The 23,492-nt window shown below is 43.3% G+C and overlaps 1 protein-coding gene across 1 annotated transcript in view; it reads right to left on the bottom strand.

Moving 5' to 3' along the window:
- Window positions 1–294: 294 nt before the first annotated feature.
- The window catches only part of BCL2 (BCL2 apoptosis regulator), a 199,721-nt gene continuing 176,523 nt past the window's right edge, over window positions 295–23,492 (bottom strand). Inside the window, exon 3 of the mRNA XM_088471807.1 lies at window positions 295–612. Within this exon, the coding sequence (XP_088327933.1) occupies window positions 478–612 (135 nt within the window). The 3' untranslated portion in view covers window positions 295–477. The remainder of the gene's footprint in view (window positions 613–23,492) is intronic.

Genomic DNA, 23,492 nt, shown 5'->3' with positions numbered 1-23,492 from the left:
TATTCCATTAAAATAAGTCTGATGCCATTCACGTCTTGTTATATGGATTACAAATCAGTGGTGAACAATTTTAGAGTTTAAAAATAGCCTTAATTTAGATCCTCTTATATACTAATAAAATCTAAAATTAGTGATATTAAAATGTCAAATAATTTTTAAAATGTGGAAAAATAATCAGGCAAACAAACACTCTGTAGATGGTGGTGATGAGTGAAGTTGGGGATATAAAAAGAAGTAAATGAATGAAGCAATAACATAGTTAGCTCTACATGTAAATTGTCTGGATGGTGAGGCTTAGATTGAAATGCAAATAACTTTAATAAATAAATCTTGAATAAAAAGAAAACATTTCTAGAGGAAAGAAACATAACCTCCTTTGGCAGTAATAGCTGATTTGACAGTTGGTCCATTGGTCATACACACCACGCTGTCCTTTTTTTTTATATCAAGTTACTTTGTCATGTGACACAAAGATAATCACTTGTGTCCCAAATAGGCTCCTAAAGTGATGCATGCTCCGACTACGGCAATACTTAGGATGGTCTTGATGGAGAACCATGTAGGGTCAAATGGTGGCTGGACACTGCTGCCATATAGCTCGACAAAAGCCTCCTGAAAAAGAAACATCAGACAAGGAATTAAAAAAACAATAGTATGAATAAATTAAGTCACAGGTTCTCAAACTCGGTCCTCAAGGCCCCAAACAGTGCATGTTTTCTAGGTCTCCTCACAGAATCACAAGTGAAATAATTAGCTCCACCTGTGGATCTTTTAAAATGTGTCAATAAGCAATGACAACACCTGTGCACCTGCTGGGTGACCTGGAAAATGTGAACTGTTTCGGGTCCTGAAGACCAGGTTCGAGAATTACTGAATTAAGGCATTCACAAACAATTGGGTAAAAAAAAACACTATATATATATATATATATATATATATATATATATATATATATATATATATATATATATATAGGGACTGGACAAATAATTCAATTATATCATATGATTAGAAATACAGCACAGACTAACCACTGGGATCTTGCAGTACATATGGAGTAAATATGGAGCACAGACTGCAATTATTTTCAAGAACATAAAAATAACAGAAAAAACCTACGACTGTAATCCAGGTTATTTGATAAATTTTGCAAAGTACCAGTTAGTATATCACTTGTCACATATTATAAAGAATGAATGTTAACCCTAGGTTCATGATATTTGCATACATGCACACTTATCAAATTCCAAAGTATGCAACAAATGTACCCATTTACCTAGATGCTAGGACAAGAGGGCCTGCCTAAGCATTCTTAACATTCTTGGTGATTGTAGAATTGAATGCATTGACTAGTGGAGGCGCAAACCTCTTAGAATTATTTTTTCCAAACCAAACTTGCTCAGTGATGTTGGCAAATGGAAGACTGGCATTATGAGCTTAATCAGAACCACCACATTTCATATGCAATACTGTATCATGAACAAAATCCACAGGATTAAATGTACCATCTTCATAAAATAACAAAATGCTAGTTCTGCAGGTAATAAAACTAATAAAATAACAAAATATATTTTATAGCTATTGTATATATTCAAACAGTCTATATTTTGAAAAGACTTTGCAGCTTTTGGATATATGTTCCTCTTTCCATACTTTTGAGTCAACTACATATAGGAATGACTGTAGAGCTCTCAAGAGCCTGTATGGGCCCTGGTGCTAGGGAATGTAGATATCTGCTATTCCTTGTCAGGGTATGGATTGAAATTGAATATCGATAGGTCGGAAACATTGATATTATTGGGCGATTGATATATTGACCAAACCAATAATTTACCTGTTTGCACTGTTAGAGAAGTGTTTTACTGCGTTCTGTGGGCCTGATTCAGAGATTTTCGCAAATCCGATATTTACACGGATCGAGCAATTGTTTGCAATTGCGTATGTGCGAATGCTGCACTGCGCGTGCACAGCGATTGCATTGCAAATACGCTCGTACAGAGGACCACTGGCAATGTGAGTGACAGGAAGTCAATGTTTTGGGGTGGTAATGGGGAGGTGGTTAGAAAAATGCAGGCATGTCAGACCATTTAAACGCTATATTGTGGACGTACATAAATTAGCCATCGCGTTCTCCTTCACAGCATGAGAGCTCTCTGCATGTCAGAAGAGCTGCAATGTTTGCGGCTGTCACACTTGACTTACATGCAGGGCGAATGCCCAATGCGTGTTGATGTTACCTATGTTTGCACATCGTTGGACGGATATGAGAAGGCAGCAGTGGGCGTACCTATGCTCGGGTATGCTGTGGAAGGCATTAGCATATTTTAGCAACCTCCATGAGAGAACGCAGTTGCGATTGCATTAGCGTAAATCCCATAATAAGGCCCTTTGAACAAAGATCTCCTGTGCACATGTGCAAATCAGCGATATGGGGAACAAAGGGACTGATTTTTCACTTCACGATAATTGTACCACAATTATACAAAAGCAATCTTATAGTGATCCAAAAGATATATTCATATAATTGAGAGAGAGAGAGAGAGAAAGAAAGAAAGAAAGTGCAACATAGATGCAGTACATATTGTGGTAGGCCATGGGACAGAGTTGTGTTGTGCTCCTTCCCAGTACAAGTAAGAGAAGTTAGTGGAATTTATATAGACAAAAAAAAGAAAGAAAAAGGGAACCCAAGGAATAAATTGTGTTTGTGTTCTAGTGAAAAATATTATTTTTAATTTACCAAAGAGTTCTCCCCAGGTGAACGGTGTACACCACACAAAACATACAGTAAGAACACATGGTGGTGGTGGAAATTGTACCAGACACCTTAAGTTGGAAACTGAATATTTTTTTTTTAAACTATAAATGTTAAAGTTTATTAAAAAGTGGAGAAAAAGGTTTTAGCTTGAGATAGGGTTTATCTCCATTTAAAGAGAAACACAGCCTGATATAGCCATCACTTTTACGCTAAAGTGGCTGGGGCCTATGTCCAAGCTTTTAGCCCGATGTGCCTGTGTGTCCTTGCAAAGTGGCACATTCGTCTTACAGTTACCTTGGTAAAGTTGCTGAAGTTTTAATGATAAATTGTGGCAATAGATCACTGCAGTATCGATGCCTAACGCTTGCTCTCTTACACCCTTTGCTGGTAGTGCTGGGGCTTTATGCTTCCAAAGTCGGATGGATGGTGTTCGAAATGGCAGGACACTTAAAGGACCATGTAACAAGAGCAATCAGCGTTATCTATTGCCACAATTTATAATTATATGTAAGAAACAGGGAATCAAAAAAGTCAGCACTAAGGCATTCTTAACAATTCTGAAAAGAGACAAAGAAGAACCAACTCTTGGGCTAATTCAGCAGTTCACGCAAGTGCACTGCTGAACGCAGATTCCCGATTATCGGGAATCTGCGCATGCGCAGGACCCATTCTGCTAGTGTGCACAATGGGTCCTGTTAACACGCACTCTAGCACTTGAATGCCTCTGCCTGACTGACAGGCAGAGGCATTTAAGGGGCATAGAGGGGGCGGGCGCTGTTCCCAGAAACGGGCGCGTATCCGCCCCGTTTTCCTAGAGTGGCAAGCCCAGGACCTGCATTGACCAACGCAGTATCCTGGGCTCGAAAGCCGGCCAGGCTGAGTAAGCTAAGGATTACTCAGCTGTCTGGCCACCCGGCAGCATCCACCATCGCGGCCATCGACTACCGATGGTTGCTATGGTGATCCCAGCACTGCGACATCACAAATGCAGCAGGGGTTGTCATACACCTCTTGCTGCATTGCATTATTGCAAAGACGCAATTGCAAAGCTGCCTGCGTGCAGCTTTGCAATTGCGTTTCTTGCTGAATCAGGTCCTCTATCAATTATAAAGATTAAATAAATATTTTATTTTGTATGTTTGTTGGTGGTGCACCAGTGTCAGTAAATACAATGTATCAACAAAAGAGAAAAAGAAAGCCTCTTGTGTGGCGCACTCTTATTATAAGGAAAAAGAAAGATTCTTTTAAAACATAGCTTTTATTATGTCAAACTAAAATGTGTGTGACTTACACAAACAATAATGTTTACTACACAAAGGGCTGAGGGAATTGCCCCCAAAAAGTATCACTGTGAAAATTCACAGGATTAAGACAATAGAGGTCAGTCAGATAAATACGTGTTGGTCGTGAGATTTTTTTTGTCCACCTAAAATTACAATGAATAAATAGATCTGCAGAATCTCTTTAACAGGATCACAGCAAATAGTTATAAAAGTAGTAACATAGCGTATCCATCAATATATTAATGCTGGAAAACCAGCTGATAAATCATGTTCTTCAACATATTCATGATTGAATTAGGAACTAGGCAAATTATTAATAGGTGAACATAAAAATAATCCTCTAAAAAGCTGTATGGTGACCCTTAAATACTGCACCACTGGCCACTCTACTGAGCAAATCATCCCAGAACATATTATATAACAGTAGAAAGAAATCAGGTGGCACTCCAGGTCTTTGCAAAATTCCAAATATATTAATCATGTCACAGGGAAACACCCTTTTTTTTTACTCTGACATAAAATAATATATTTGGAGTGTTGCCTGATTTCTTTCTACTGTTACATTAACTAAGAGGAAGGCATCCAGGCACCTTACATCTACTGTGGAGATTGAGTGCCAGTCTGTTGGGATATATATATATCTATACACACATATACATACATATATATTCAGCCTTAATATAAGGGCACGACCATGCCCTTATAATATAAACACACAAACATACACAATATATGAATAGGCAGGTAAATGACATGGAATCGCTTGGATCCAGTTGCTACATCAGATGTGTTACACTGCCTATGTTGCCTCAGCCTCAATCCTCATCTCCCCTGTGTCTATCAGACTCATCTGCCCCTAATGTCCCTCAGCCTCATTCCCCGTGTCTCTCAGCCACAACCTCTATCAGGGCTGCCATCAGAAATTGTGGGGCCTAGAACAGCTGAGACCCCTCTTATTCCCCCACCCACCCCTGCACCTCCAAAGGTCAAAAGAGCCCTGGTGATTGCAGGGTTATAGTTGACAGCAACCCTTTAACATCAGAAAAATCCCAAATGATTTATTAAACAAAAAAATGTACTTACCTGCTATCTTTAGCTTATGTGGAGGTGAACACTGCCTTGTCTCCGCTCATCCATGGTACTTCTGATCAGCAGCCCCCACCCATGGGAATCGGAGTCAATGTCACAGTTGAGATGGGGAGGGGAGAGGTCAGAGGAACACATGAGGAGGGGAAGTCTGAGGCATAATTGGGGAGGGGGTGGCAGAGGCAAACTTGAGGAGGGGTGACAGAGGCACACTTAGGGAGGGAGTGGCAGAGGCACACTTGAGGAGGGGTGGCAGAGGCACACTTGGGGAGGGAGTGGTAGAGGCACACTTGAGGAGGCGTGACAGAGACACACTTAGGGAGGGAGTGGCAGAGGAACACTTGGGGAGGGAGTGGTAGAGGCATACTTGGGGAGGGAGTGGCAGAGGCACACTTGGGGAGGGAGTGGTAGAGGCACACTTGAGGAGGCGTGACAGAGACACACTTAGGGAGGGAGTGGCAGAGGAACACTTGGGGAGGGAGTGGTAGAGGCATACTTGGGGAGGGAGTGGCAGAGGCACACTTGGGGAGGGATGGTCGTGAGAGGCATATTTGGGAAGGGGGATCAGAGGCACACTTGGGGAAGGGGATCAGAGGCACACTGGGGATGGGGTTCAGAGACACTTGGGGAGGGGATAGCATAGGTACACTTCTGGAGGGATGGGCATGAGAGGTACACTTGGTGAGGGGGATCAGAGGCACACTTGAGGAGCGATAGAGTGAGAGGCACACTTGAGCGATGGAGTGAGAGGCACACTTGAGGAGCGATGGAGTGAGTGGCACACTTTGGAGGGATAGGGGTAGAGGCAAACATAGGAATGTATTGTGTGCCTCGTACTGTGGAAGCAATGAGTATAACAGACAAGGTATGGGTACAATGAAGCAGGGAGAGGTGGAGAATAAAGGAGGAGGAAAGTGGGGAGTGGGGAATGGAATAGCCGACAGTAAGGAGATGGTCAGTCTCCTGACTGAAGCCTCAGCCTCAGCCTCAGCTCTGCTCTCTTATGAGAAGGGTGCCTACAGCATGCAGCTCTCATGCCCTGCTCATACCTTTTAGTAGAAATGGAATCCAGGGATGGTGCCTCCTCAGGTGAAATTCCAGGAAGGGATTAACATTGGCAGAGCTCTGGTCAGCGGGCTGGTGCTATATTCTGACTTCAGAGGTGGTGCTCCCTAGTAGCAGGTTATGTGTATAAGGGTCGTGACTGACACTGACGGGGGGGCACACAGTGATGATCCTGACAGTAGGGATGGCCATCGGTGGTTCATCATCAATGCTCACCATGGATGGTTATCAATGATGGTACCATCGATGGTAATCATCGATGGTACAAAACCATTCAAAGGAAAACCCTTGATGGTTTCAACCACTGATGGTCATCCCTAATCTATGACATACTGTGATTCCGGGCAATTAGAACCATGGGCGGGGCTTCAAGGGTGCAGAAAGAGAAAGGGGCTAGGCTCCGTGTCCTGACATTAAGTAAAAAACAAAAACCATTGAGGCGCTCTCTGCCATTGACCCTTTATTGAGCCAGGCTTCCTCTGCTCTTTCTGCCTGTGTCCTCAACTGGACTCCCAAGATTCCTGGGGGCTCAGGCCCTCTTGGAACATCATGTCCAGGTACAAGTGTCCGACTTGTGCCACCCTGTTTCCGGGCTTTGTCAAAATCACTATAAGCAATTTACTCTCCATCATTCCCTTATCATGTAAAGTCACTGAGTTCTTTTCCTAATGTAAGCTGTGTTGCTATGCATGTTATGGAATTTACTTCAGGTGACATGCTTCAGACATACAGTTCAATGATCTCTGTGCTGAAATGCATGTATTATTCACAAGAACAGCTATGAGGAAAAGTAGATTTTAAAAAAAGATAATGGCCCATACAGACCTTTATTCCATTATTGTCTGCACATACAGCCATCATCTGCACAGTGAAATTCATCAGAAGAGTACATTACCTGAGCTCTTTCACTGTGAGTCTTCCAATATAGTACACATAACACAATGTGCAAGATGTCTGCTACAGGGATATTACCAGGGACAAATATCTCCTAGGATAGTTGTATAAAACATGGTGATGTCCCATTCTAACATTCATGTTTCAGGGACATGTGGAAGTGGAGGAATGTAAGAATGTTCTTAAAATTGTTGAGGAAACACTACGTTGTGTGAGGAAGAGGTCCCTGACACATTGTTACGCCATATTATATTAGTCTTTATTTATAATATAGACATGTATTTATTTAGTCCCATATTTTCTCATGAGAATAGCTGTTTTTATAGTCCTCTTTTCTGACAGAATTATTTCTTACATTTTAATAAGGACTACATTAATATAACAAGAAAACATTAAAAAACGGACTACATTATTCTACAAAGCATCATTGTCATTTGTGGTAAATATACTAAGGCCACTGTTTACTCGTCAATGTAAACTGGCTGTAAAATGGTTTTGTAATGTTTTAGAAGACAAGAGAACATTTTTATCCCTCGTGTTTAATAGAATATCCCCTAATGAGTTTTGTTTATGTATAGACCAGACTGTATGGAATAGAGAATTACATTTTTATATTATAAATAAAGTATATTTAATAGAATATGACAGTATAACAGTGTATAGTTGTTTCATTAAAAACAATTCTAATAACATTTTCAGATTCTTCCATAGACTATCCATCAACAATCAGTAACTTTCAGGGGCATCATCATGTTTTAAAAAAGTATCCCAGGAGATATTTGTCTGTGGTAATATCCATGTGTAATAAACAAAACAGGATCATAAGCACATTAATTGTAAATACGCATTATACATTGTGTATTCTGTAACCTGGGTTCAAATGCAAATGACTTCAAAGCAGGATTCTCTTCACAGGGTTAATAATGTGGTGTTAGCAGAATGTGAAGCCAAGAATCCTAGCCTGTGTTTACACTGTGATACTGCAGGGTACAAGCAGACCCAGAAACTAACATATACCATTGTCACCTGTAGGGGTAACTAAGGGCACAGCTATAGAGGATGCAGAAATTGCCATTGCTATGGGGCCCAGAGGCATAGGGGGCTCCTGTCTTTAGCCTGGCTCACCTGCACCAAGGTCATATAGTTATCTACCAAGTTCCTGGAATTGCATGCTAAGCAATATTGTCCCGTCTATTGCCCGGGCTGTAATGGGGGACTCAAATGCACTTATATAGGTGGTGGTCTCAGTCTTTCCCTCTCAGTAAAGCTCCACACTGAAATGATCCATCACCCGCACTCAAGGCCGGCAACAGAAATCATAGGGCCCGGCACACAAATTTTTTTAGGGCTCCCCCAACATCCCTGGGTTCCTAGCAGGGTAACAAGCAGAGGGTTGACAGAGTAAAGGTGACAGATAAAAGCGTAGGGGCAGAGGGTCTGTAGGAAACTGTAATTGGGGGGGGGAGAGGGTAGAGGGAAAAAAATAAAAATAAAATATATTTTTTTATAAATAAATAAATCAGGAGGATACTGACCTTTCTGCAGCAGGTAACTTACTTCCCGTGGCTGACACAGCAGGGCTTTAGTAACGGAGGAGACCAGGACCACATGCTTTACTGTAGCTGGTCTAGGAATACAGGCTACCGGGGCCGGTCGCTAGAGTTTGGCGTCAGGTCCCCGGCAACTGCAGTATCAGAGAGGCGAAGGTAAGAGGAGGGGAGGAGCCGGGAGGGGAATAGAGGGGAGGGGGGTCGGATCATCTCCCTCTTTGTTACGGGCGGCCCAAGGCAGTGTACTGTAATGAGTCAGTCTCACTTATTACAGCACTGCTTTCAATGCCGCTGCGGGCACCGCCGGACATTCTGTAAGTGATGCAGGGTGCCTGCAGTGCACCCTGCATAGCAGCCATCAGTTACACTTGTATGTCTTTGGCCCCCCCCCGGTGCCCCTACAATCTCGGGGATCGGTACGGCAGCGCCCCTAGTCCCCCCCTGTCGCTGGGCCTGCCTGCACTCCTGTTTCACCCTCACAGGCACAGCTGTGAGTAGGATTCTCATTGATTATAGCCTTTATGAATTGAGCTGAGATGAAGTTGAGCTTTGAGGTTAAGAAGCTATCCACATAAAGTGGACTTTGTCAACTGGTTGATCCCCCAACTTATGTCATTTTATAGACTGTGTTAAATGATAGCTAGAAGCTGTTTGCTATGGGCAACATCTTCACTTTATTATCTCTCTCAAAGGTTTGATACATCTCCCCCATATTATGAAAAGGGTGTAATGTGGCACAATATGAACTGGAGGCAGTGTAATGTAGCATAATATCAACTGGGGGCAGTGTAATGTTGCACACTAGGAACTTGAGGCACTGTAATGTAGCATAATATCAACTGGGGGCAGTGTAATGTTGCACACTAGGAACTGGGGGCACTGTAATGTTGCATAGTACTAACTGGGGGCACTAAAGTGTGGTATATATTAGAAAAATTAACTGGGGGTACTGCAAAGTGGCATAAAGTGAACTTAGGCCACTACAATAGAGCATAAAATAAACAACTGCTGCAGTGTCTCTGACTCTCTAGAAGAATTGGGTGAGTCCCCTTCAAAATGTTGCTATGGTGCCCACAAAGTTCTGGCTACACCCCTGAGGGTAACAGAACAGCTTCAAAGGCCTCATGGGGTGAGCTATTTGTCTCAGCTGGGTGTCTCATCGTGTAGCCGCGGGTGGGAGGGTTAGCATTGGGGACCCCGGGGGGGACTTAAGGTTAGGCACCCCCCCAGGAGGGTTAGGGTAGGGATGGGGGGGTTGGGGTTAGGCACTTCTAGGAGGGGGGGGTAGGCACCCCCCCAGGAGGGTTCGTTTTAGGGTCCGAGGACGGGGGTTAGGTTTAGGCACTAATGGGGGGGTAGGTTTAGGCACTAATTAGGGGAGGTTAGGTTTAGGCACTAGGGGGGAGGTTAGGGTTAGGCACCACTAATGGAGGGTTAGGGCAGGGAAAGGGGAGGGTTAGAGTACTTACCTCCTTAAATCTGGATTTCAAGCTGTCGGGCTGCCACTGTCGGTATTACATATCGATTCCGCTAAACAGACCCCTAAGAAAATAGTGCCTATCACAAGGCATGCTGATTTCGCAGCACGCCTCTAACTACAATGCACTCACATAGTATTACTATGGGAGGGATTAACACATTAAAATTTATTGTGTAAATAAAAATGTTCAGTGGGCATTCTTTATCATCTACAGTAAAATAATCTGAAGGTTTGGCAGGGTAGCGCTGCACAGGCATAGGTAGTTACTGGTGGCTGATGAGGGAGGGGGAGATGAGGGTGTACGGGAGGGAAAGGGGGGGGCGTGCGGATGGGGAGACGGGGGAAGCCCGTGAGGTGGCGTGGCTGTGTGTGGTAATCTATACTGGTGTGGGGTGGTGTGTGATGCTGGCGTGAATAAATACTGGACAGTGAATACAGGGTGAACAGGTGTTTATTGCAGTGTACAAATAAGAGACACAGTGCTCGAAGTACTTGTGCAAGTCCCTCTTGGTCTCAGAACCATATGAAGCTTGTTACAGTCCAAGGGCAAAGGTCCATACCCTGTTGGTGAGGGGGGGTTTGAATAGTTCCAAGGTGGGGGTAGCCTGGCTGACTCCGTGGATACACAATCTGGGGTGTTCCAGTGCTACAGCGGCGTCCCGCTCTAGCAGTAAAATAATATTGTGAAACAAAAAGGACATGAAACTACTGAGGTGAAGACAAGGGCTGGAAAGCCAAGAAAACTATGTAAAAGCCAAGAATGAAGCATATATGCATGGAAACTCTGTATACTACCAGAAAGTTGTTTAGAGCCAATCAGCAGCGAAATACAGAAGCAAGGAGTGAGCAACTGCTGGAGGCCAGGATGACTAATCTGTTAGAGCTCCGCATTATATTGTGGAAACCAGACGGGACTATACTTTAATAAATATCAAGACAAGCAATCTGTGCCCATATTTTGATGTGCATTGTGTTTTAACTGTCTTAATGTTGTTGTTTATATACATATATATGCCAAGACCAAAACCATTTTAAGTACATACTACATATGTATTGGAACCGGTATGCAATGCCAGCTGTCGGGATGCCTACTGTCAGAATACTGACAGTGGCATCCCGATGGTTGGCATCACTTAACCACCCCCTAACCCTCCCCATCCCGCACAATAACCCTCCCAGTTAGTGCCTAAATGTAAGTCTCTACCCTTTGTGCCTATACCTAACCCTAACCCCTCCCCCAGTGGGGCCTAATCCATAATCCCCCCAAAACCTAATGCTAACCCGGCTATGCTACCTAAACCTATCCCTCCCCCTTCCCCATCGGCTAACAGCTAAGGGTGCCCTGGACTTACCTCGTTCGTGCTGGCGTCCTTCTGAATTCCGGTGTCAGGATTAAGATAGGCATCAGTATTTTGACGCCTATCTTAAGTCCCTTGCCGGGTCTCCCCCGTCGGGATTTAATCCGGCAGGCATCGCGGCTTCCGATCTCATAGCTACATCCCTATGTATTAATTGGTTACAAACTAGAGAATGTCTCACTCTAAACTGTTGCATAAAATGAACAGATTTTTTATTTAACAAGGTGAAGAAGGCTAGCAGAGCCAGCCAGTGCACAGGAAGCCAGTGACAACCTATGAGAAACAGACGCTCACTGTAAAGTCATATATGTTGAAGCAGAATTGTGCACTCAGATGATTTAATCTATACAATGTGCTGAGCATATGGATTTAATTTAGCATACTAACAAAAGGGAAAGGATACACAAGAATAAGTAAATCTAAGGGAAAGAAAGATTTCTGTAACACCAAACTCTGAATGAAAAAGTATTGCTTGAAATTCCATTAAATATGTGATGTCATCTAACACAATGGCAGTTGTTATTTTCATTTCCAAGACTTAACAGAGTATTTTGGTGGATGCCTACCAATCGCGAAACAGTCGAGAAGCCGATGGACGGAATCCCGACTGCCGGCTTCCCGACTGTATAATCCCGGAAAGGGTTAAATGACAGGCGTCAAAATCCCTACGCTGGGAGCCCGACACCCGGCTCACCGATCGAAGGTAAGCCGGGCGACGGCCGCGGGGGGGGGGGGGTTTGGGGGGAGAGGGTTAGGTTTAGGGTTCCCGGGGGGACTTACGGTTAGGCAGCCCCCCCACGAGGTTAGGTTTAGGCTAGGTGGGAAGGAGGGGCCAGGGTTAGGTACCCTCCCTGGGGGACTTAGGTTTAGGCGGCGGGGAAGTGGGGTTAGGTTTAGGCACTTAGGGAGGAGGTTAGGGTTAGGCACCCCAAAGGGAGGGTTAGGGTTAGGGGGGGAATTAGGTTAGCTTATACGTACCTGAGGAGGATCGGGATTTCCTCCTCTGCTGGGATGCCGCTGTCGGGATTATTATTATCCTTTATTTATATGGTGCCACAAGGGTTCCGCAGCGCCTTACATAGTACATAAACATAGTGCACAAACATAGTACATAGACATAGTACATAGACAGTTGAGCAGAACAAGAAAACAGTGTCATACAGTTTAAGACAATGCAATACAAGTACATGGTATATAAACACTGCTGCAACAGAAGCAGGATGGCAAAAGTCACGGGTTAGGTGCTTTTGAGTATAGAGCAGATAGTATAAGTAAAGAAAGGATAAGCACAAGAGGAAAGAGGGCCCTGCTCGTGAGAGCTTACATTCTAGAGGGGATGGGCAAACAGACAGGGGTGACACGGATGGGGTAGACAGTGAGCATGGGACAGAGGGTTAGGATGACAGATGGGTGGATTCCTATTTTACAGTATGTGTGGAAGTCATTTGAATTAAGATATATGCCACTGACATTCTACTTTAAGAGGCAGTTTTTGTAGGTGTCTGTGGAAAGCCATGGCTGTTATATCAGTTTACGTGAAGTCTGACGGGTAGCTGAAGCCACTTCATGAAGGGCTATTTAGAGAGTTTGGTTAACGTATAAACCAGCAGTCTCAGGTAAATGTAGAAATTGGTAAAAGTAGTTATTGTAAAGAGATGTTCAGATGTAAAATAATAAGTTGTGATCAAGTGTGAATTCTATAAGGCACATTTATTGATTTGGAGGATGATGGGAGGCATGTGAGGTTTGCTGGATATTTATTCCATAGTATATCCGCTGTCCGTGTGTGGGGCCTGAATTTGGTGATATGTCACCAGATAATAAAAGCAGAAGAATGGAGAAGTAGATATAGTTGTAGGTGTGTAAAAATTTTTTATAGTGACACAATGAGGCTGTAATAGTCAATTTTTGATGAAAAGAAATCTCATTAGTTTTTAGAGGAGGTGAGTGACTCAATAGGGCGGCAGTGTGCCCAGAGAGGGGAGATGCAGGGAGAGTTAGGGATGTTATATCCTTAGAGAAAATACAAAGGAGGGAGTTGAAAAAAAGAAATGTGTAGTACATGGTGAGTTTTAGGTTTGTTTTTTTTAGACAAATTTTTTAAGTAATCGGTATCTTAATCTGAAATTACCTTAGATGTTGGTCAATGTTTGTTCAACTGTTTGATTAACTGTTATGTAATCACACTTTGTGCATTTAACACTTGGTGTTTTTAACCCCAGCTGCAAACAGCCCCAGCTGCCCCTAGACTGAATATAAGGAGTGGTATCCCTTGATTAAGACAGGCTACAACTGACTCAATTGGCTTGCTGATCAAAGGAGATAACTTGCTCTGAGTTGGAGCAAAAACCAGGCCAGATATATACCATAAACTATGCTTCACTGACCAATACAGACTATACAGGAAGAGAAAAAAAAATAAAAAATCTATGCAAGAGATAGTCACATACATTTGAATCCACACACGATTGCAAGCATGAGGTTCTATGCAGAATATCGGTGCAATAAGCAAGATGAGGCAGTCACATACATTTGAATCCACACACGATTGCAAGCATGAGGTTCTATGCAGAATATCGGTGCAATAAGCAAGATGAGACAGTCACATACATTTGAATCCACACACGATTGCAAGCATGAGGTTCTATGCAGAATATCGGTGCAATAAGCAAGATGAGACAGTGACATACATTTGAATCCACACACGATTGCAAGCATGAGGTTCTATGCAGAATATCGGTGCAATAAGCAAGATGAGACAGTCACATACATTTGAATCCACACACGATTGCAAGCATGAGGTTCTATGCAGAATATCAGTGCAAGAATCATATACCTTTCTAGACACACTCACACCTACATATTCTACAATAGTCTGGCATTCGTGGCTTCCCACAAGTTGCTGTCTCTGATGCCTGCTTCAATAGTGGGGCTGATGCAGTCACACTGAATACTGGCACTACAAGGTGGCACTCAGACTAAATAGTCGACCTCAAACATGGTTTCAATGTCTTATTTCACATTTTGTTTATTTATTTATTCTGAGTGTCGCGTGTGTGTGTGTGTGTTAGCTTTACTGCCTTACAGCACAGAGGTCGTGGGTTCAATTCCCACTATGGTCCTAACTGTTTAGCGTTTGAAACGCATGTTTCTGTGCATGCGTGGGTCTCCTCCGCGTACTCCGGTTTACTCTCACACTCCAAAAATATACCGGTAAGTTAATTGGCTCCCAATAAAAAAATTAGCCTTAGTGTGTATATGTTTGAGTATGTGGTAGGGAATATATATTGTAAGCTCCACTGGGGCAGGGACTGATGTGAATGGCCAAATGTTCTCTGTAAAGTGCTGCGGAATATGTGTGCGCTTTACAAATAACTGGTAATAAAAATAATAATATACACACACAAATATATATACAACACATACACTATGTAGACAAAAATAATTGGATACCCTCGCACAAGCAAAATGCATACCATAGCATGCAAGTTCCAAATGGCCACTAATATGCGTTTCAAAAATAATACTTCCTAGGGAGGCTCATGCACTTGCAGTTCTACGGAAACAACAAATGTTTTTATCAGGACAACAATGCCACCTGTCATGTTTCCAGGATGATACTGGACTGGTATACAGAAAATGTGGTATCCCGGATGGACTGCCCAGCTTAGAGTCCAGATCTTAGCCCCATTGAGAACCTGTGGGACAAACTGGAGCGACGGGTGCATTCTAGGCCGACTCTACCTTCTTCAGTGTCACAGACAGTCACTTAAGGCGGAATGACAAAACATGCCACCTGCTGTTGTCCAGGAACTTGTGGACAGTTTACCCAGAAGGGTGTCTGCAGTAATCACTGCACATGATGAACGTCAATACAATCTCATTGATCTATTTGCTGTCAGTGTCCATTTACTTTTGTCTACATAGTGTATATACCTATACTGTATATATATGCACACATACACAACCCCATGAGCCATCACTGTCGGGATCAAAGCCATCGAAATTCTGGAGCCAGGATTCTGGCTGCTGTTGGGATCCTGGCCTCTGCATTGTGTGCACCGGGATACCCAATTTGATGTGTACCCCCTATTAAAACATCTTTGCGGACCTGGTACATCCTTAGTGGCAAAGCCATTCTATGACGGAAGAAGAATCCTTCAGAAGGATAAAGTGGTCTGATGCACTGCACAGATTACATGAGAATGGTTTAAGGGACATTATGAAGCGTTCAAGGTGCTGCCCTGGTCTTCAATTCATCAGAGCTCAGGCCAATCAAGCATTTGAGCTATGTGTTGGAACATCATCCTGGTACCAGATATCACAGCACATAGGTTTTGTGGCGTCCAATGAAATGCAGGTCAGAGTTGTTTTGGCATTATATGGAGGAGCACCAGCATATTAGAAGGTGGTCATAATGTTTTGGCTCATCAGTTTTTACAGTGTGTGCAAATAGGTGCTGTGGTTTCAGTATTTCATAAACTGCTAATCATAAGCAATATCTTGTAGATACATACAGGCAATGGTACACAGAGACATACAGGCAATGGTACACAGAGACATACAGGCAATGGTACACAGAGACATACAGGCAATGGTACACAGAGACATACAGGCAATGGTACACAGAGACATACAGGCAATGGTACACAAAGCAAACTGTTTAGAGCAGAATGGCTGGACTTGTTCAAGATAGGAAAGTGGCAGTAACTCACATAATTATATATTGCAACAGTGTAATGCAAAAGAGCATGTTGAATGTTGAAGTGGATGGGCTACAACAGAAGAAAACCACAATGATTTCCACTCAGCTGAAAACAAACTTAGGGCTACAGTAGGCACAGGTTCACCAAAACTGGACAGTTGAAGATTGGAAAAACATTGCCTGGGTTGATAAGAATCTCTGCTGCGACAGTCAGAATTTGGCGTTAAAGAACATGAATCCATGGATTCATCCTGCCTTGTGTCAATGGTTCAGGTTTGTGGTGGCAGATGTAATGTTGGCTTGGAGAATGTTTTTTTGGTACATATTAGGCCCCTTAATACCAACTGAGCTTTGTTTAATGCCACAGCCTAAATAGGCATCGTTGCGAATCATGTGTAACCCTCTATGGCCACAGTCTACCAATTTTCTAATGGCTCTATACTAAGAGGGTTCGTATGAGCCTGGCCCTCTCCTCTTTATCATCGCTACATAATTAAGATAATTGCACACTGTAATTATGTATTAATGTGAAACTGTTAACTTGTTTATATTAGTCAATGTAACTTATTGTCAGTTGGATTCCCCGTTTGGCTTGACAAAGCCTTATAAATGAATGAAAATAATATTTGAAGCAGTTTAACACTCACAACATTAACAGAGAACAAATTATCTGAAGCAGGTGCCACAATCATGGCAAGGAGTTCAGTGTACTGTACTTCAATTGCTACCTCAGGTGCCTCCTCATGCTGTATTAACATAATAGCAGGGACGGAATAGCAAAGCTGCTTGCATGCAGCTTTGCAATTCCGTCCAGTGCTGAATCACTCCCTTAGTCCACCCTGCTGGGGAAGGATACAAAACTTTCTCTCTGCTCTCTGGCGGTGCTTACCCAAACAAAAGGCATGTTAATGGCATCCTCAATTCGAGATAACTATCGGGGATAAGCTCTGAAAAACTTGATAAATTGCTATAGATGGCAGTTTCCATTGAGAAAAAGGAGACTGTGGTCTCTAGCATTACTTTTCTGAATGTAAGAGTTATTTCGGAAATCTCCTGTGTTCCTCTGCTGCTAAAAGTTGTTGTAAATGAGGAAACAGTTACAGTAATTCAGCTTGAAAAAAGGTTTGATTACGTAGGTAATTGCAATAAACCTTATTTAAGCCAATTACTTGTATCCAAATGATTTAATTACAAGATCTTTTCTAAGCATTTTTGCCCTTCTCATAATCACCTGAGGTCTAACAGATAAGTACAATATATTAATTAAAACATTGTACTAGTTTAAATATACTAATATTCAGCAAGCTTCTAATAATTGTAAAGTGCAACAGCTTATGCTTGTCACTATTTAAATACATGTTAATAATTAATGTTTATTTAGGATTCAATAAAATATTTAACAAAGGAAAAATAAATTTATTGTCCAATTTGTTACATTTTATATTTCAGGAGATTTATACCATGCAAACATGTAGCTCTGTCTTTACTGGATTTTAAGATAATTAATGGGAAACCCTTCACTTTAAACATCTTTACAGATGTATTCACATTCACGCAGTTACATGGGAAAACGGCAAAATAGGTAAATTTTTCTGCCAGCTTTCAGAAATGTAGATAGCTATTGCTGTCCACCTTCTTAATAGCAATATAATTGCAAACTTTATTCAAAGTGCTAGACTAATACCAGGGCCGAAACTAGGATTTTTGTCACCCAGCGCAAAGCCATAATTTGGCGCCCCCCCAAACAAAATGCAACATAGAGGACGAAAAGGTTGTGTGGTTTTGTGACATAGTAATGACCCTTATAACACATTGTGCCACTCATTAATGTCCCTTATAACACATTATCCCATAGTAATGCCAATTATTCATTAAGCCACAGTAATGCCCCTTATACATTATGCCAGAGGTTCCCAAAGTCCGCCATTACAGTCCACGTTTTAGGGATATCCATGCTTGAGCACAGGTGACTTAATTAGTACCTCAATCCATTTGATTTAACCATCTGGACTCAAGCTTCGATATCCCTAAAATGTGGACTGTAATGGCGGACTTTGGGAACCTCTCCATTATGCCACAGTAATGCCCCATATACATTATGCCACAATAAGGCCCCATACACATTATGCCACAGTAAGGCCCCCTTTAGATTATGCCACAGTAAGGCCCCTTACACATTATGCCACAGTAAGGCTCCATCTCCCTTCTCTTACCTGCCAGGTCTGTGCAGTGGGTGAGCTCCGGGTGGCGCCAGACGGGGCTGCCACACGCTGGGGAACTGTCAGTACTGCCACCATTGTAATGTGCTCGCAGTCCACTTGGAGCTCACGAAGCACTGATTGGCTTGCGACCGGCAACACATTAGACTGACGGTGTCTCTGTGCCAGGATGCGGTTCCAAACCCCCAGGAGCAGCGACCTAGCCTCCCGGCAGCCTCTCCCCGTAACCCACTCAAGTCCGGCATCCGGGTCACGTGCCCCCTTAGCCCCCCCCCCCTAGTTGTGGCCCTGCTAATACCGGGCACACATTTGGCTGACAGATCAGCTGTCCGGCTGTCAGACCGACTTAATATGTATACATGCACATTTACGTCTGACCGACAAATTTGTCTGGCCACAGGAACCGGTGGTGACGTACTTTTTCGGCGGTTCCTGTGGCCGGAATATGGGTCAGCCATCTGTGTGCATCTGCCATGCTGCAAGGCTGACATGATATCTGCGAAGGCGTCGTTCACAGATATATCGGGTGTACACACTGGTCGATGGCCAGGATGATATATATAGTTCAACGGCTGTACAAACAATATATATCGTACATTGTGTACCCAGCAACCTGAGGAGTAAAAGTAACTAGACCAAAGCAGTTCTTGCTTTCTACTGACAAGTGCTATTGCAGGAGCTGTGTGTGTTTAGGTAGCTTAAGTGCCCAAAGCAATCAATTAGCATAGTCATGGTCAATGACCGTGACTTAAAATAGGATTTCTTTATTTATTTCTGGTAGCAACCTTAGGAGGAGCAAACAAAAATAGGTACATGCGGCTGTAGCTTAATTGCAGGTTAGAAGGGCGCCCACATTGACCCTGCGGCTCCCACCCCGTAATATATATTGACTTTAATTTATTATAATAATGTGTTACTGCTGTAGTTGTCTAGTGGACACAGTACAATAGATAATCTGGAGCATTCAGACAAGTTTACATTTTTAGAACCAGGTATGTTTACATTTGTATGAATACAAATACAATAATGTTTTGAGCTGACAAGGTCTTAATTAGCTGTGGTTAGCTCTATGTTGTGTTAGAGAGAAGAATTGTATTCATTGATTATTAAAAAAGGGGAAATGTGTCTTCCTGCACTTGTGAAAGTTGTGTGTGGGTGGTAGGCTGGGCTAGGATGAGGAAGTTAGGGCTTCCTTTCTATACCTGAGTGGTACAGCTGGTAAGAAGAGTCACTACTTCCCCCTCTGACACTGGACAGGATATCCTCATGGTAAGAATGTGCTGACTGAAGCAATGCAAGGACTTTGCACAGTATGGGAATTCCTCACTATATTTATCTACTACCTAAACTGTGCAGTAACTGATATTCTTCTCAGGTGACAGTGGTCACTGCTATTACTAAGTAATAATACATATACCACTAATTATAGTGGATGGATTAATCATTATTTCAGTATTCAAACCTAAAAATGTACAAGCCCGGGTAGTATTGTGGGCTCTAATCCAGAAATAGAGGTTCTCAGAACAATGTATGAATATATTACTCACTTTAAGAGCTACATATAATAAAAGCTAATTAAAAGTGTGTTCACAATATCAAAGTTTTACGAACAAAAATAGTTATATAAACTTAATTTCTTCACAACAAGAAAAGGCATATGTAAATTGCAAGTTCTAAAAAGACATATCATATAATCTCTGAACCAACATATGAAGAAGACATGTTAAAATCATACATATCATAGGGGACGTGGCTTGCCGGCCAATATGGTGGCCGTGGTGCCTACACACTAGACGATGTGCTCACGCTGCAATATAGTGAGCGATTTCCCTTGAACTCTCTACGGCAGCTCCCAGGCTCTCCAGGACGCGATATGGTGCTAAAAAGTGTCCAGTCTGACAAAAGATCAATCTGCTCAAAATCGTGTACGAGACTGGCAAATCTTGCCTGTAGTAGGCAAGATCTGAAGATGCGATGTACGACCCACGGGTATGAGCACCTGATTGTGAGTGGACACTCACGAATTGGACATATTTCACACGATTTGTCATTCCGATGCGACTAAATCGGGTGAATCGTGTAAATTATCATCTAGTGTGTACGCACCTAAAGGATCCGAGTTGACGTTTACTCTGCGGGTTATTAGCTCCTCTCCACATACCCTACAAGCCCCATTTCCTAGCACCCTGTGACTCTAAGCTGGGTAGATACCTTTCGGTCAGTTTGCTGGGAGTATGGTTATGCCGAACTTCACAAAAAACGCCCTCCAGGTGCTTCCGGCCTGACCTGAAGGCTTCGCTGCATAATCTCAGGGACCGAACTCCTGACCACTTACTTACTTGGAGCTCGTATGACCTTTTCACCCCTGGTCCTGGATCTGGCTGCTTTCCCCGGAACTGCTGATCTCCAGTGTGGCAGATTGGCTTATGTCAGCTTGGGCAGCTCTCCGCGGTCACTGACGGGAATCCCGGAATCTGCTGCTGCCCTCGGGTGAGTGGGGAAACCAGACTACTTTTCCATTTGTGTCTACCCTCTCTGCTCCTACTGTTGCAGCAACCTGTACCTTGGACTGCTGCACTGCTCATTGCCAGTGGTGGACCCTGGGTAGGACTCCAGTAAGGTGCCGGTTCTTCCCTCACATGGCTGCACTGTCCTCCAGGGGCTCCTTTGCGCGTTACAGTCAACCAACACCTTTGCAACCCTGGGTGGGCTCCACTGTCCACTGCTAACGGCAGTTTTTGGATGATCTGGCCTTGGTGGTGAGGGACTGGATTGCCCTCTGCTATTCCAGCTTTATCTGTGCTACTGTATGCTGGATTTTCTTCTCTGCCATATGAGGATACAAGTCTGCTGAATACTTATACTCTGCTGCCCCCCTGTGGTCAATTTCGATACAGAGCTTCATTTTGTGACATCATCCTGGCTCCTGAAGAACTATCACTCCCTGGCCATATGACTTTATTGCAGGTGGCATGATTTAACCATTATCATGCCGAGGGAAACCTGATTTGTAGCACGCCATGACTTGCCTGACAGCATTTTGCTGGTTTTATCTATGGGATATTTCTCATGGTCTGCCTCTTGGGAAGACGGAGTGCTGCTAAGAAGTCTGCCACACCAGCTAATTCCTCCTCACACACAGCTTTTCATACTCTGCTGTTGCCTCATCCTCAGTTTCCTCCCCACCTGGCTCAACAGCACCACCTTTGGCTTTGGGTAGCTCTGACTGTCACATAATCTCACCCATCCTATGTTTCTCATCCAACTCCAGCAGGAAAATTTGTCCTAAATCATCACCTGCGGTCCCTACCTACCAGATATCATATTCAACCTCTAACTATTACAGAAGAGGATTCAGGAAACTGTCCAGACCCATGTGGCCTCTCTCCAGTCTAACCTCACATAAGTAGCAGACTGAGTGGTGTCTTTGGAGGATCAAAGGGAAACAATGGATGCTAAACTTCAGAATCTTCAGGCCCTTCTTTCCCACCAATCTCATCAAAAGATTGAGACACAGTGGCAACTGGATATTGACAACTGGGGCCATCGGAACAACCTGAGTGTTCAAGGCATTCAGGAAGATATCCCGCAATTTGGTATAGAGGATGCCTTCACCAAGATCTTTATTCAACTTTTAAACTCTGTCCCAGACTCCCATCCAGTTTGATTGGGCACACCAGGCCCTATGCCCAGGGGCTTGCCGTTGGAGAGACATTGTGATATCATATACCATCTTCACTACTTAGCCGTCAAAGAGGGGATCCTTAAAAAAGCTTGACAGACTTCAGCTATTGACTTTAGTGGGCACTTGATTCAGATTTACCAAGACCTTTCATAGAACACCTCACAACAAAGACGTATTCTTCGCCCCTTCACTAAAGAACTCAGGAAACAGGACATTAGATTTTGTTGGGGCTTTCCTCTCAGCACCCACATCACGTATGAAGGGAAACTTCATGTGCTTCAGAATTTTGCAGACGTTCCGCAGTTCTATGCCTCACTTGGCTTGTTCTTCCTGCCTACTCCTGGTTGGTTGAACAGTTTTCTACTCCACCATTGATCCGCTGAGATCTCTGGCAAGAGGCGCAGAAGTACCAATGAAGACCTCATTGGTACTCTCCAGTTGATGACTCTGCAATCACCTGAAATAAGATTCAGATAAATTGTGAGAAAGTCAACCAAATTATTAATCTTTACTCCTCTAGCATGGATGTCTTAGAAATCCAGTACAAATAATTGACCTGGTGGTACAGTTGCCCTACTATCCTACACATTTTTTTCCCCACTGTGTCCCCTCTCTGCTGGAGGTACCATAAGGATACTGGTACATCGAATTACATATTGTGGGATTTTCCCCTTATAGTTCCATTTTGTTTAAAAGTTATGGCCTTGGTCTTAGAGATTCTGCGTAATTCAGTTCCCTCCAGTCCGGAATTTTGGCTATTGTACCACTATGATATCTTATCTCTAGCTATAAGAAATTGTTGCTCAAGCACATAATGCAGCTAGGGTGATGATTTCTCCATCCCCCCATTGGTCTGGGATTGTTGCCAGCGTCTTGATTTTTTCTATGACTATGGAACATAAGCAATCTGAGTTTATTGTGATCTAGTTTACCTGTATCGACTTTAAGACCTCCTCTACATAAAACACTGGGTCCGCAATCCTAAGTGTTTTATTGGTTGTCCTGGTGTTATGATCCACCGCGCTAGCCATAGTTGCTCATATTATTTGGCGGGTCCTGGCCATTGCTAGGCGACCGGGCACCGCGGTGATCCTGGTCCCAGATGTTACCATGGCATCCGGGTTCAGAGCAGCCACACTGGCAGATGGTCCTGGCTGTTACTAAGCTGCCTGGATGCCTCCCTGGCTGCTCTATTACGTGCAGCTATACAGCTGCAGACACAGTCTCATGAGACATGCCTCCTAAAGACCATCTGATTTGCCTCTGGTTATAATAAAAGACAGGGAGGGCTTAGCCTCCCTGCCGGTTATAGTTTTTGCTCTCAGTGTAGCTACCTGATCCCTGCGTGGTGCTGGTCCAGTGCTTTGGTATCCTGCTGTTGGTCCTTAGCTTTTGCTACCCTCCCTGCCCTG

This window comes from Taudactylus pleione, unplaced genomic scaffold, assembly GCF_031769625.1.
Source record: "Taudactylus pleione unplaced genomic scaffold, aTauple2 ptg000116l, whole genome shotgun sequence".
Taxonomy (NCBI): domain Eukaryota; kingdom Metazoa; phylum Chordata; class Amphibia; order Anura; family Myobatrachidae; genus Taudactylus; species Taudactylus pleione.
Note: the sequence above shows the minus strand (reverse complement) of the source record. Positions and strands in the feature narration are given on the sequence as shown.